Source organism: Ptychodera flava, chromosome 2 (assembly GCF_041260155.1).
Source record: "Ptychodera flava strain L36383 chromosome 2, AS_Pfla_20210202, whole genome shotgun sequence".
Classification (NCBI taxonomy): domain Eukaryota; kingdom Metazoa; phylum Hemichordata; class Enteropneusta; family Ptychoderidae; genus Ptychodera; species Ptychodera flava.
In genome coordinates, this window is record NC_091929.1 from 8,780,243 (window position 1) to 8,797,075 (window position 16,833).

At 39.7% G+C, this 16,833-nt stretch overlaps 1 protein-coding gene across 1 annotated transcript; it reads left to right on the forward strand.

The window, feature by feature from the left end:
* The first annotated feature begins 1,082 nt into the window (after window positions 1-1,082).
* LOC139124239 (neuronal pentraxin-1-like) lies at window positions 1,083-6,079 on the forward strand. Its single transcript, XM_070690379.1, has 3 exons — window positions 1,083-1,137; window positions 2,695-3,257; window positions 5,942-6,079. Exons 1-3 carry the CDS (start codon window positions 1,083-1,085, stop codon window positions 6,077-6,079), a joined length of 756 nt encoding a protein of 251 aa, XP_070546480.1.
* Window positions 6,080-16,833: the final 10,754 nt, after the last annotated feature.

Consider the following 16,833-nt stretch of genomic DNA (forward strand, 5'->3'; position numbering starts at 1 on the left):
TCCGACTCACCTTAATAAAAAGCCATAGCTGCCGGATGCCCATTGTCATTGAATATAATGTTAAGTACCGAGCCCTGTTCGCTGTTTACCAAGGGCAACAAAATTTGACCTTTTGACAAGGCAATTTAATTTCAAAGTGTTGAAGATATTGAGAGCAAAGTAACATGATTGGATTGGAAATTGGTTTGGAAATTGGGACTTTTTAACCACAGAGGGAAGCATATGGTTACAAACTAGTCAATACTGTCATTGTAATTAAATGCAAATACAGTCACAGAACCGCGAACCTTGAGGTGGTTTACACGCCAAAGTTTTAAAAGTTAAGAAGTTCGCGGAAAGAAAAGCAGGCCAAGATGATTTCGGGCATTAGAAATTGTCAAATCAAAAGTAATGATCTTGAACTGTTACATTTTTGCTTTTTTCCTGATGATAAACATTTTCATTTTAATGTTCCGTTAAAAACTTGATATACACCAGTCATATCAAGGCATTGGCTATGCAAACAAACTGCACGCTCTGCATTCGTTCTTGTTTTTGCATATCAATTAATCCAAACACATCAGCTTGATATATAGGAGACAAACGTTTGATAGAAGACAGAGATCCCGGGTTTAGTGGCAAAAATCACTACAGGCAGCAAAGTAAGTATTCTTTCACAGTTTTAATAATATTGAGTTTTTTATTAAGGGATTATGAGAAAATCAATGTTTTTTCACGTAACCCAAGAGACGGACCATTGGCCTGGCCTGTAATGCTGTACTGCTCCAAAATTGAAGCAGGCATCATTTCGATGTCTGAGGATCGATATTTTTGTAATGGTATTCGTTTGATATTCATCTTTTCTCACTTAATTTATAGAAATTGATTTCGAAGAACCGCAGAGTCCGTCCGAACATTTTTTCTCGATTTTACATTGAAAACTTTCATGTCGAAAATGAATATGTTTTTTGAAAGACATCGTGTGCAGTGGCTTTTATGCGCAATAATTGAACATTTGTGTTTCTGTTCTTGCAGTCGTCTCTGTGCACTAACACTTGGGAATCGTCATTAGAACCACAGCCACACTACAACAAGGCTTCGGTATGCGGTGGTTGATGTTTCTAGCACTGGCCATATCTGTGGGAATTTCATTCTCAGGTATGTTTTCCAAATAGCTTTCTATCATTTAGTCAATAGGCATGGACGTACTGCATGGTACTATTTTTGAGGTGAGCTCTGTCAAGGTTTTTGAGAAATACATCATGTCAGAAGTATCTGTAGATCGGTAAATATTAAAAGGCCCGAAAATCAGGTTACTTTACATGTACCCTCCGTTTAAAGGTTTGTATCGTATGCATAGTGTATCTCCGCAAAATTATTCATTCCTTTTAAGATAGAGATTGAAGTTATATCTCGCATGAAATTCTTTTTAGTGAAATGGGTGCGTACGCATGCATGCATACATGCACGTATGCATGCATGCATGCATGCATGTATGTATGTATGTATGTATGTATGCGATATCATTCCGCCAAACTTCATAAAACGAAACGACGCATTCCAGGCATTTCTGCTTTTGTGTTTTCAGTAATGACACATGTTATACTACCCCATGGCAACACTGTTAGGGTGTCATACTAAGAGTATTATTTTATCCTCGAACAAACAACACGCTGGCGCGAGGACGGCCGTAGAATACACCACAAGCCCTCGTCCCAATAACCCGAATATGGCGCGCATGTACTGTCTTGCCATGGAGAGGGGTGTCATATTAATTATATTAGGATCAAAGGACAATAGATTTGAATAAGTTATCACGCATCGGATTTTTCCTTCCCCGTAGGAAACTATGGCGTTTTCGATTTAAATTTGAATAATTAAAATGTTGACATATCTTGCAAGGTGTGCCTGTGATTTTTCTTTGAGGCTCTTGATTGTTTTCTATGACACCAAAATTTATCTGGCTAGGGATTGATCTTCGGTGTATCACCATTTAGACTCTGTAACAAAAGGCCAGGCTGGGTAAAAATTCTGAGACACACCTTAAGAGTTTGTTATGTGGTCAATCGTTGGTGCTAACATGGACAGAAAATGTCGCAGCATTTGTACGGGGAAAGATAACAGCCAATTTCTGAGAGATAGTTGAAATTGACCGTCACATGATCCTTATATAAATAATGATTGAACAATACGAGTCACACAGACTTTCTCAATATCTGGCCATTAAGGAAATGTACTTTATTTGTGTTACGAGCTAAGTATTTGCATGGAACTCATAGTTGTGGAGGGTCCAATATTTGTCTTGCACCCTTAAAAACTTCTTTATTATCTTTATTATTATTATCTTTCTACTTCTTTATTAACATCACCGCATCATTACTTGCTATGCAGATGAGCCAGCCACACACAAGGAATCTGAGGACAGTATGTATGAACGTCAGCTTTGACGATGAATCGAAATGCAAGTACTAAATCTCCTCTTAATATTCCCAAACACAATTATTTGGCTTTTTTTCGCAAGTTAGGTTTTCAGTACTAAAGCTTTAGGGAAACTAGAGAAGAAAACTGCTCAACCGTCGCTATGGTAGGAAAATGTTTACGACTGAAATTACTGTTTGGGAAAGTGTTTCTTTAGTATAACATCACAATTGCGTCTCATAATATATTAAAATATCTTAATTACGTCTATTATCCATGTTCGTGTTTTATCTGCAGATGGCCAAACACTTGAGTTAACGAGTAATGATACTAATGTTGGCGTGTTGAGACCAATACCAGCTCTTTCAGCATTGACGTCATGTATCTGGGTGAAAACCAGTCAGCCTGGAGAAAGGATTGCTCTAGTGTCCTACGCAGCGTCAACCCACAATAACGAATTCGTCATGTACAGAACCTCTGGGCTCTACATCTTCGTCAAAGGAAAGAGTAAGTCCACAGACTTGAAGGTTAACGATGGCCAATGGCATCATGTGTGTGTCACATGGACCTCAAAAGGCGGCAACTGGATGTATTACGATAGTGGTGCCCAATACACATCTGGATCGGGATTGCAGAGTGGTAAATGCATAACCGGAGGAGGAAGTATTATACTGGGACAAGAGCAGGACAGCGTGGGAGGGGGTTTAGACCCAAGCCAAGCTCTACTTGGTCGTATAACAGGTTTCAACTTATGGTCTAGAGCTCTCAGTGGTGATGAAGTAGCAGAAGTCTTCAAAGACTGTTCCATTGGAGGCGATGTCTTCACTTGGGATCTGTCAGACCTGACTATAACCGGCGATGTAATTCGTAGAAGCGATCGTGTTTGCGGTGAGCTTATGATATTATCAATTTCTTAGTTCTGCTGCCTGAAGTACAAAAGATTATTTGGTTTGATAAGAAGGCAACGTACAATTTAGTTTTGAAACCTATTTGAGTGATTGCTTATGTGTTTGTTGTTTGTTGATTTGTTTTTATTACAAGGGCCAACAGTACAGAGTCGATCTGCAACTTTTGGCATTATTTTCATGATTTTATATTTAGATTTAAATGTTCATAGAAATATTCTTACTTGGAGATGTTTAATCAAGTATAATTATCCACTCAGGTTTCAGTAAGACAAATAATAAACGAGTGCTGCACCCAAATATGGCCGCCTCCATACAACTAACATGACAAACAGTGTAAATGGTGCATGTACACATTTGAATCTTTACAAATACAACATGGTGCAACCTACTGGAAGGACAGGAAATGTTCACTCCACTTTGACAAAAAATCTCCGTTTTTCACATAACATGGCAAGATTTTGAAATTGGCAGGACATTTAAACTGAACAAAAAATCTGGTCAATTTCTTGCCTATTCTGCCACAAGCAAACGTTATCGAGATATAGTTAATGACTACATCGTTCAATTTGCAGATTGCAATGAATATCTGTTGAAATTTGAGGTTGAACAAATTTCGCAGAGTTGCAGCTAATGGGTCTTTATGCTCCAATGTTCAAGTTGCCCAAAAGCTTTGATAATCTTAACCAATGATGCCGATGCTTTCGATAAAGAATGGCATTAGCCAGGAGTTCCTGTTAAATGGAAATGATCTATGTTTACACTCACCATACTAACTTCAGAAATGCATATTATAACGACGAAATTTATGAGCAATTAAATCAGAAGTAATTATTACCGGCGAAAAATGTCAAAAGTTAGTGTTATAGCTCCTTAAAACTCTGTTTCGAAACACCTGGCATCACTTCTTGGTCTTTTAGCCAGAGGTCCATATATCTTTCTTTCATGAATTTGACTTTGTTTGTGTACCAGTTATCTACTGTCTGTTCTGTTCTGTTTTGCGTCTATGTTTACAACTATTGTATTAAGAATTCTGACCTAGTGTTATCGGATTATGGATAGGTATGATTGCGCTTTTTCTACACCAGTAAATTTGACTGTCATAAGCAGCAAAAATCATGTTGTTTTAACTACAGTACTTCATGTGTACATTTTAAGTTATGCTTTTGATTCTTAATAATGGTGCTCTCACTGTGTTAGTTGTGATCTACAAAGTCTTAGCAGTCTAGCACTTACTGTTGAAAATGATGTATAAGGAAGTGTTCAACTTCTTCAGCATCCCCCCCCCGACCGAAGAACTCATCTTAGCAACTTAATATCAGCATTTTCATTTTAGAAATAGTGCAAACAACTTCACATCTACACATCACATACTGTGTCCTATTTCTGTAGAAAAACTTAACATCACGGCACATACCCATGATTTTCTATGCATGAATTTTGAGGTAGTATCGATTTTGATTGTTTGTCCATGGCAATTGCACTTGCACCTAACCACACATCCTAGCAAAGTTGAAAAAGTGTCATCATCAAACAATTCATCTTAAAAGTAACAGCATTGTAAGGATAAAAGAATAATGTAAAGTTTGATATGACTGAGTAGAGCAAAATAGGTTGTACATGCACTTGGGATATTTTTACGATCTTGTTTGCATTGCCAGCTTGGGACTTCTTCTTTATAGGCGATGAAAAGGTACTTTTAAAAATTATTTTGTGTGCAGACAGGTTATGAGAAAATTTCAATTTCTGTAGTTATACACTGCTTGTTCGTCTCTTCAGGGCTATTCTTCAGCTGCTTCCTTGCACAGTATATGATGCACATAGTCCAACCACATACCTAAGTAAGCAAAAAAAATCAATGTCGAAAGGACATTCATATACTGTATAATAAGTTAAAAGAATGACATTGTAGTGAAAAGCAAAAATTGGCCAAAAATATCACACATCTTAGAGTCTACCAAAAAACTTTAGCAAAGTCTGGGCCGTGAATAAAGACAAATTGATTATGTCATCAAATGGTTTTTCATCAAGGCCATGACTCGATAACCGATGTACATAAATAAACCATAGCATCAATGACACTTTGTTTACATTTGGTTCGATGTAGCAGACCAGTGTAAGTATACTTGACTAAGTTTACCCCTGGGAACATGCTTACCAAGTTTCAAAGCTATTGGACGAGCATTTTCAGAGAACTAAAAATTGGAAAAATTGTCCCAAAACTACAATAATATGAAAATTCCACCACAATTTGAAGACACTCAACTAAGGTTGCCTCTTTGTACATGCACACCATGCTTATGCGCGCACATGAGGAAGACAAGATATGGCATCTGCTGGCCAGCCCTTCCTATATGAAGTACAGCATCTTCGACGGTGACGTCGCAGCATACTGCTCCACAAGCCTTAGCTCATCCTTAACCACCCCGTGTATATTGGCATGAGCATCCAGGACCTCTCGAAGCTCCAAATGTACGACTCCTTCTACGGCCAGATGTCATTACAGGGTGCAGTGCCTGCTGCTTTACATAAATACTGACTTGCTCCTCCTCGAGGTCCAGACACAGGACGCAGGACATGACCAGATGCCGGCCCCTGTATGACACCTCCAACTACCCACATGATCACTTCCTCTACAGCCAAGAGAACCAGAAGGTGCTTGGCAAGATGAAGACGAGTGCGCAGAGCGCCCTATTGCCGAGTGTGTGGACCTGCGTCCCAAAATTTACTCAATCCAAGAGACCGGGGATTGGTCATCAAGAGGTCCAAGGGCGTGAAAAAAGAGTGCTTGCCTGGCTCATCTGCCATAAGCAGTTCAAAGAGGCCCTCTTCAGCAGGGGGCGCTTCTGCTACATCATGAACATGCTGCGTTCCATGGGGCACCATATCTATGAACAGCTCTTGAACAAGGTCTCTTCAAGGTAGGTTTACCTGGGTTGCCGACCTCTGTCTTCAGTATTGTTTCCGCGACTATCGAGTATACAATGGTCAGCCCTGCCAGCAAAGCCCCTTTTTGTACAAAGTGGTAACAGGGGTCTTGTTGTCCATCGCACCATAAATATGTAAATATAAAAATTGCAAGGCGGTGTCCATTTGGTAAGTGAATGCCGCGAAGCAGGACCAAGAGGAGGAGAAGGATAAGGAAGGCTCATGTGGCCTGTTGCTTGGGCCATAGCCGGTGGGCGGACTGGAGGACAAGCGTGAATTTGATTTGAGTAGTACAAGCTTAGGGCTGTCAAAGTGACCCCAGCCACCCCTAGGAGAACATAACAATCGCTGTACCAAGTCTTAGAGCACGCAGCATTCAGTGCCTCTCCGGAGGAGCCACAACCGACCCTGTGGGTCACTTTCTTTTCTTTCTCTTGCTTTTTCTGCAAGCTGATCTCGGCTAACTTCTTTCCCATTTGCACTCGACCAGGGTCTTCTCTTTCTTTGGAAGCATAATCTTCATCATCTTTGCTGTGTCCGAAGGCTCCACTGCCTGTGTTTCCACAGTCTGCACTTCTGGGAATCGGTGGCCTCCACTGCACTTTCCGGCGAGGCCATCCCCGTCTATGTTAGTCCCCGGATTCTTTTGGCCCCCTGTGTTTATGTCAACGTGTTTGGTCGTGATCAGCTCTGCACCGACACCGGCGAGAACGGGTCTCCAGCATAAGTCAAGGCTCCCCAAAGCTTATTCATATCACTCCTGGTAAGGAAATCGGTGTTCTGATCATTTGAAAGCCCCTCCGTGTTGTCAATCGGCAGCAAGCAGCCAAGACCCTTACTAGCAAAAGAAATGATGTCCTTGACGATGTTCTCGCTCACACGTGCATTGAATACTCTCATAGATGGTGTTAAGTTTGTTAATTAGCTCAAGCTTCATTTTCTCGACGGCCTTTAGGGTGAAAGGTTTGCCAAGCAAATCCATTGCTCTGGCTGTCCGCCACTACATTCAGCAGGCACCGCCTTTTCTTTTCTATGGGGTCCTCCTCTTCCCCTTCCAAAGGGGGAGGTCACTGGGAAGCCTGATTCCTTCAACACGTCCTGCACTTTTTCGACCATCACTTCTATCCTTTGCACAAATATTATTGTCCGGCGATATTTGTACCCAAAGAAGCTGATAAGGAGCCATGGCACCAGCAGGACCACTGCCGTGAGGGGTGCATCTTTATATCTTGTGCTAATGCTTCTTACGATAAACTCTGTACTGGCGCATGAACATGGGTTCTCCGCAAAAGCGTGCAGCTCGTCAAGCAAGGACAGGACATCACCTCCTGCCAGTTTGGCTTTTGAGAGCAGGATCCATAGTACCTCATGCACGTCTTGAGATTCTCCTTTTGAGTGAGTTTGTGGGCTGGAGATATCAGAAGAACCATTATCGGCATGCCTACTGGTCCTACAAAGACTGCCTGCGCAAGCACCACATCTGGGACATAGATAAGGAGAAGACCCGAGGCAAACGCCCCCTGGCCTACATATATGCCGCCCTTGATCTAGCACACTAACTTTTTTGAGTTTTACTACTCCACTAGTCTGTCCCCCTAGGATGCAACGAGCCTATTTTTGTCCATCGCCCGATAATGATGGACGTATCTTTAGCCAAATAATGAAATAGCCCTCCAAGAGCCATGGCGATAGCCAACACTCCTGTCATTTTTGCTTCATGCTCGATGTTGAGCTCTGCTGTGGTGTTGCTGCTCGCAAACCCTTTGCCTGCATGTGTAGGGGCAGGAGGTGGGGTGGTGTGGGAGAGGAGCTTTCCCCTGCAGGGAGTTTGTCACCTATGAGCCTGTCTGTCTTGGCAGGGAGCCCTTCCATCTTGTAGGCCACGTTTTTCTTTACTTTGGCATTGGCGCCATCATTGTAGCCAAAACTCATTTCAGCAGTTACGTACTGCAGCATGTTGTTGTACCCTACGACATTTCTATTGATTATTAGCATCTTGCTTGCCATCAGCAGCAGAGTCGGCAAAATTGCCATATTCAGCTTTACCCATATGGCATGTTTGTAAATCATCAACAATTACCTGTAAACAGGTCCAGAGGCACCATTCGTCTACACGTAGATGTCAGTTGCCGGTGCAGATTCTGAAATTAACTAAGGCTTAAACTTTTGCTAAAGCTTTTCTGAATGAAACTTTCAATCACTGTCTTACCAAATCAACAATGAATATTAAGGGTTCACCGTGCAAAGTTACGTAACTTTTTGCGATATTTGAATTTCAAAATTGATGCTATCTCTGTGTTAACTATATAGGGTAAAATACATTGCTGGATTTTTTCAAAAATAAGGACAGTGAAAGATTTTCTTTCTCCATGAGCTTTAAAATTTGAGAGTCCAAATAGCTGTCTCTGAGACGCGTTCAACCTAAAGGTTTGGATACAAATAAAACTATAACACATTAATAGTCAGTACTTGAAAGATTTATGATCCTTATCTGTTGCAGATTTGACAACCATCGAATTTGAGAAGACTGACACAATTGTGACCGTATCTAAACCAATCCCTGAACTATCTGCATTGACTGCTTGCATTTGGGTAAAAATTAACGAGGCCGGACACAATGCAGCATTTGTGTCCTACGCTGTGCCTGGACATCACAATGAATTTTTAATCCACTATTATGGCATCGGCTTCCACTTTTTCATCGGCAATAAGCTGATGGCCGTTACTTCACCAAGTCTTGATGACGATGCTTGGCATCAAGTGTGCATTACTTGGTCTTCACGTGACGGCAGCTTGAATTATTACCATAATGGTGTGATCTATAAAGCTGGAACAGCTTATCGCACTGGATATACAATGGCAAGTGGTGGTGTAATGGTCTTGGGACAAGAACAGGACGCTGTAGGTGGTCGATACGATGCAAACCAGGCACTAGTTGGTAGTTTGACACAATTCAACATGTGGTCAAGGATGCTTGATGGAGACGAGATTAAATCATTAGTGGGAGATTGTTCAATCGCTGGCGATATATTCGCATGGAATCTTGCTAATTTACAGATAGATGGCGACGTTTCTCTGAAAACCAAAGACGTTTGCGGTAAGTTTTCATCAAAACTGCTTTACAAATGATCAGCTGTCAGGCCAGATTATTTAAACTGTCAACTGCGTGTACACAATAGCTTGCATGAGAGTATGAAGTTTACTGACTAATAAAGTGCTTGGAAATTTAACTGTCGTTTTATACAACATAGCCCACTGTAGATAAGGATTGCTGAAAGGTAGACTATGAAAGTTTGAACGCTTTGTGGATATTTTGTATATTTCGTGTATTGCAATTCCAATATAAAAAAAGCCGTATTCGGTATCTTTATCGACCTCTATAAGTTATGTAGCTGTTCTTTGCTTTCTCAGAATCGCGTATCGTAAACCGGGCCATTCTTGAACTTAAAACAACGAATACGAAAATTGTAGTCTCCAAACCAATCCCTGAACTGGCCGCCGTGACTGCTTGCATTTGGGTGAAAATCAATGAGACTGGACACGATGCGGCACTGGTGTCATACGCCGTATCTGGACATTACAATGAATTCCTAATCCATTATCTTGGTGCCAGCTTCCATGTATACGTCGGAAATGTACTTTTATTCATACAAACAAAGCCAATCAGTGCTGGTGCATGGCATCACGTGTGTATCACATGGTCTTCAAAGGACGGCAGCTGGAAGTATTATCATAACGGAGCTGTCAAGAGTGCTGGCCGTGATTATCAGACCAATTATAACATAGAAAGTAGCGGCTTTTTAGTTTTAGGACAAGAGCAGGACGCCCTCGGAGGATGGTTTGACCAGAATCAAGCACTCGTCGGTAGTTTGACAGAATTTAACATGTGGGAAAGATCACTGGCTGATGATGAAATTACAAATGTTGTACGAGACTGTTCTCTTTCGGGTGACCTGTTCGCTTGGAATATTAACCATCTTGTCATTGAGGGTGATGTTTCAGAGAGAAGTGAAGACGTATGCTGTGAGTAGAATTTAAAATGCTATGGTTTTTTGCCGTTAAATACTTCAATTAAGAGAATGCGGACCTTGTCAACTATGCTGCCACAGAAGTACCAAGCGGACTGTATCATTATTTCTAGGGATAACCGACGGGTGTGAAAGACTGAATATAGTCATTGAACAACACGTTTGCCTAAGTTCAACTACGTACCAGTTCAATAAGTCGTATGTTCTGTCTTCTCAAGCTCTAAACTAAGGTCAACAATTTACTACTTCAATAAATCCTACATGGTAACAGGTTATGTAAAGTCATTAGAACTTTCTTGTGTTCATACACATTGTATAGATGCGTTTGCCTGAGTTAAACTACGTACTGTAAAACTACTCAACTAAGTTTAACTACTCTAACAAGTGCTGCTGTAATAGCATGAGTGAAGAAAAGTGCCAAAACGAATGAGTATTATCCCCGAAATAAAGCTATTCTACTCGACTAAAAAGGTGGTTGTAGAATGTGTGGAGTTGGGTGCCAAACGGTAAAGGCACTACAGGACAATAAACTTTGCATTGAGTGTATGTGTGTTTCACATCTTCAAAAATACAAATACAAGTACACTACTGCTAGTCTCGCCCTGACAATATTAGCACGCCTATTCAGCCCCTCACCATCTTCGGCCACCCCTAAAAATAACGGAACAGTCCGCTTGGTACTTGTGTGGCAGCATACATGACAAGGTCCGAGAATGCTAGGCAGAAATCGTGCATTCTATATTTCTGTGTATTCACTTTTTGCCATATCGCGACGTAACTGATCACATACTTATTCATATATTAACCATGTTTGTTATAATGCTTCACATCGTTCTTTTTCGTTTCGCATTCTCCTTCAGAACCAAGAATATGGATAATATTTGGCCATAAAATATTACGAAATTGTAATATGCCTTTCCGGCTTTTAGAAACAAAACGTGAAATCTAGAGTCATGCACTTGATTTTGAAATAATTTTAGCTTACATATATATGTAGGAACGAAATGTAAGCATGAAGGCTTATCGAAATTCTCAAAATTCATTCCCCAACTAATAGTACATACAAATTACTCATGACGTACCTTTTACCACTCCCGATATTGCTGTAAACACTTACAATCACGTGTTATAAACTGGGCGTTATATTGTCTGCCTGCAGTTCGAAACTACACAGACGGTTGATGTAGCTGACGTAATAACAAGTACAGATTTTGTCATGGCGTATTTTGGCGTGGGAAAATCCTCCATTTCGTTCAGAGACGACAAATTAGGCTGTAACATTTCGATTAGCCAAATGTTTGCATAAGGGAGCATTCGCTTTTTAAGGGGAGAAGGAGCCAATAGAACTTAAGCTACAAATGAAATGCAAAAAACAACCTCCCTCAAATCAATTTTCTAAAATTTACCCCATCCCCTTAATTCATCAATTCTTAAAAGTGACACAAAAACAAAATTTTCATTGAATTTAATCCATTAAACCTTTGCACCCTAAGGCCCTCGGTTGAAAAACAGTGAGCCTTGAAAAGTGTTTGCAAGAAAAGAGTGACTCTCCCAAATTTTCATGCACAAAAAACAATGACCCTCCCCCAGATGTCACAATCTGTATCAATAATATCTTAAATGACATATGATTTCTCTTTTGACCTCTGAACTTTCAAAATATCCAATTTGAACTTTACAAACTAAGGATCACTTCGATGAAATTCAAATATCATTTTTGTTGTTCCCATTTGCATTTTCAAACGCTTAATTCTCATTACATAAATTTAAATCAATTGTTAAACATTAATAAAAGTAGAGATTTAGCTAATTTTGTGTTGGAAAAATTATCCAGTTTTCTCATAGACTGCGACATTTCGGTGAAACTCTAAAATCATATTTCTTGCACACACATGTACATATAACTACCCTGGTCTAATCAAGTACATTAATATCAAAAATCAAGCTTCTATAAATACACAGAGTTAGCTACTTTTGTATTGGCAAAAATATTCATAGTTTCCTCATAGATTATAATGTATAGTGAATCAACATTCGGTGAAATTCTAAAATCATATTTCTTGCACACATATGCACATGTAACTGCCCTGGTCTAATTAAGTACATTAATATCAAAAATCAAGCTTCTATAAATACACAGAGTTAGCTAGTATTGTATCGGAAAAAATATTCTTAGTTTCCTCATAGATTACAATGTATAGTGAATCAACATTCGGTGAAATTCTAAATCATATTTCTTGCACACATATGCACTTGTAACTACTATAGTCTGATCATATAAATTAATATCAATAATCAAGCATCTTTAAAAACATATATTTAGCTAGTTTTGTGTTTGAAAAATATTGTTTTTAGTTTCCTCATACGAATCAACATTTCAGCTGTGAAAGTCTAAAATCAAGTCTCTTATTTTAATGTATGTAATTACAAAGTTGAAAAGTTTTTGCAAACACTTCGTATACAATGTTTTCCAAAATTTGAGTTATTTTTCCAGTATTCAAAGTGTCATAAAGTTAGATTGTGAACATGGCATAACACTTCTTTCTCTTAGTCAACGTGCAAATTTTATTTTTGTGAACAAAGGTGCTCTTTTCTGCTTGTTATCACCTCTTCAGACAGAATAAGGCTATGTTCGTATTCTCTTTTATATATTTTTGGTCAATTCTGTTGTGTTTTGCCATAACTCCATACAAACTTTGGTAACAATTTGACCCCCTCCAATCATTGATTGTAAAATTTGAATCCCCATAAAATAGTTTCGTAAAAGTCATCTCCCCAAATTTCTACGGCACCTCTTCCCTTAAAAAAGAATACTCCCTATATACTATATAGTAGGGGAGCGGTTGACGTTTGTAATGGTACTTGAACTTGCATCACTGTTAGAATATTTGTATTATTATTATTATTATTATTGCTGTAAAGAAACTATACATTGATTGTATGTCGTTTACATAACATTCTTTGTCTCTCAGTGTCTCACATTTCAGATGGAACTGTTCTGAAATTGGAAACTCATGATACGAAAGTAATAGTCTCTCAAATGATTCCCGAGTTTACTGCCATATCTGCTTGCATTTGGGTCAAAATCAACGAGGTTGGACACGACGCAGCTCTGGTTTCTTACGCTGTGCCGGGACATGCAAATGAATTTCTGATCCACTATTATGGTGTTGGCTACCATATGTTTATTGGAAACAAACTGTTGGCCATCGCAGCATCGCCCATTGACGATGGGGCATGGCATCATGTGTGTATCACATGGTCTTCAAGTGACGGTAGCTGGAAGTATTACCACAATGGCGTCGTCAATAAAGCTGGCATAGATTATCAAATCGGATATACAATAGCAAATGGCGGTGCAATGGTGTTGGGACAAGAACAAGACACTGTAGGTGGTAGATATGACGCAAAACAGGCACTAGTTGGTAGTTTGACAAAATTCAACATGTGGTCTCGAATGCTTAGCATGGATGAGATTGAAAAAGTGGTAGGAGATTGTTCAGCCTTTGGTGATATATTTGCATGGAATATTGCTAATTTGCAAATAGAGGGCGATGTTTCTCTTGAAACAGAAGATGTTTGCGGTAAGTTTCAAGCATCAAATGTTGTCTAATAATCGAAACTACAAGAGCATTGACTTTATTGACAGTAAAGCAAATATAAGTGTCAAAGAAGTATGAACGAGCCTGGTTTTTAGAATTGTGCTGTCAGTCTTGTAATTAGTAAAATCAGAAAATTTGAACAAACTCATCGAGGATTTCTTGGCATGTAAACTGTAACAGGCATTGATATTTTATCAAGTTTTCAAGTCTCTGAGTCATTCTACAGTTTTATTTTTGTTTGTTTGGTTTCTTATTTTGCAGAATCACAATTCGCAAACCACGTCATTCTCGAGCTGAAAACGGCAAACACAAACATAGTTGTGTCTAGACCAATTCCTGAACTGGTAGGTGGGACTGCTTGCATTTGGGTTAAAATCGATGAGGATGGACAGAATGGCGCATTGGTGTCCTACGCCGTATCTGGACATGACAATGAATTTCTTATCTACTACCTTGGCGAAGGATACCATTTGTGGATCGGCAATGCAAAGCTAATCATCAAGGCAGCACCAATCAATGATGGCGCATGGCATCATGTGTGTATCACATGGTCTTCAAGTGATGGCAGCTGGAAGTATTATCATAACGGAGCTGTCAGCAACGTTGGCCGTGATTTTCAAACCAATTATGTCATAGAAGGCAGTGGCTTTTTAGTTTTAGGACAAGAGCAGGACGCCCTCGGAGGACGGTATGACCAGAATCAAGCACTTGTTGGTAGTTTGACAGAATTCAACATGTGGGAAAGAGCACTGACTGATGGTGAAATCACAGACGTTGTTGGAGACTGTTCTCGTTTAGGGGACGTGTTCGCCTGGAATATTAACCATCTTGTCATTGAGGGCGATGTTTCACAGAGAAGTGAAGACGTATGCTGTAAGTCGAACTGTCACTTTTTTGAAAAGTCCGAGTGACAGTTGCCACTCAAATATTATAATTGAGAGAATGCTGAAGATATTGGTTTTGGTTACATTTTGTTCATTCTCTGGCCATGCAGCATTGTACTTTATTCACTTATTCATATATAAGCCTATATTCCATATCATATCATACCAGTGCCTGATTGTCAAGGCGTGAAGATAACAATGCTATATTCGCAACATAGCAAGGATCGAACAAGCATGAGCTCTCAGCTAGGAAAAGTACTTGTTTGAAGTTTCACGCCACAAGGTCATTAAACTGTTATGGTGTAACATCAACAAACCCCTTCAGCTATGGGATTATTACTCTGTTTATTCACTATACTTCGGCTGACTAATCAATGTGGATAACAACTTGCAAAGGTGTGGTGTGGCATTTATAACCTGCTTTGTGTTCGGGGACAATAGTCATGGCTCTTCTGAGTTAGGAATACCTCACATATTCAGTGTACATAACGTAGTAGTTGTCGCTGTAGTGGTTTTGGTGCATGTGGTGCTCTTTTTAAGGTACTTGTCACAGCGCTATTGTTATCGTTAACTTTAAATAGGGATACTTATGTTTCATATCGAAGATGCATAATATTCTTTTTGTCTCAGTGTCTCACATTTCAGATCGAACTGTGCTGGAATTGAAGACAGACAGCACGAATGTAATAGTTTCTAAAACGATTCCTGAGTTGTCTGCTGTAAGTGCCTGCATTTGGGTGATCATCAACGAGGACGGACACGATGCAGCTCTGGTTTCTTATGCTGTGCCAGAGCATCACAATGAATTTCTCATCCATTATCTTGGCGTTGGCTTCCATGTGTACATAGGCAATGTACTTCTGGTCATTCCAGTATCGCCGATCGATGATGGCTCATGGCATCACGTGTGTATCACATGGTCTTCACGTGACGGCAGCTGGAAATATTACCTTGATGGTGTCGTCAACAAGCTGGCAGTGATCATCAGACGGGGTATGCCATAATGGGCGGTGGTTGTCTAGTTTTGGGACAAGAGCAGGATATCGTAGGAGGTCGTTACGACGCAAAGCAAGCACTGGTTGGTGGTCTAACACAATTCAACATGTGGTCAACAGCAATGAATGACAATGAAATCGCCACCGTCACCGGGTCTTGCTCAAGTGGCGGTGACGTTTTCAGTTGGAATATCGGCGACCTTTACATAGAGGGCGATGTTTCAATGAAGGTTGAAGATGTCTGCTGTAAGTACATTCACACAACTCTACTTTGAAGTTCTTGTGTTTATTAGTCTACATTCGATATTTGGAGAGGTAGATGAAAAGAAAAAAATAAGATCTTTTAAGCAGTGTTGTTAAACTTCATGTGGTGCTGTTTTTGCACAAAAGTATTCACATTATTGGTGCAATCCGAAAAAGATGTCGGTACGCGGGGCATCTTGCATATTCTCGTCACACTGAATAAATTCTGCCACATGTTTGAGACTGAAATCTCAAAAATCTTGAAGATGAAACACCTCTAAAGATTCGATTGTTCATCTCGTAAACCTGTAGAGGGTCTGGTCAATGTAAACAAGGAGAGACACTGGAGAGAGTAAGAATGAAAGATTACGAAGTGAAAAGTAATTGTCATAACTTGCTGCATTTGATAAAATAACACACTGGATAGTTAAAAAAGTAAAGATTTCTCAGAAAATGTGTGCATTCTCTGCCCTCTGCAACAAACGACGGGAGTCAATAATTGTTTTTTATGACCACTATTCCCTCTAATGAACACGATTGGCACTAATTTCGGATAATAGGATCTTCATATTTTTCAAATTTCTCAAAAGGATTAGGTGCCATATAGCTGAAAGGTGCAATATTACAAATTACTTGTAAAAAACAAGTGTCTAACTTAGAAGAGCAGATGAGCCTACATTTGCCAATAAAACCGACATTACTTCACCATCCAATTATCCTAAATTAGTTCCAATTGTGTTAAAGGTATGTCATTGCTTGTTTTTGAAAGAATCCGTTTGTTGAGTTTTTTTCGGTATCTCATATTTCAGGAATATAGGACTGTACTCAAATTGACGACAGCAAGGACAAAC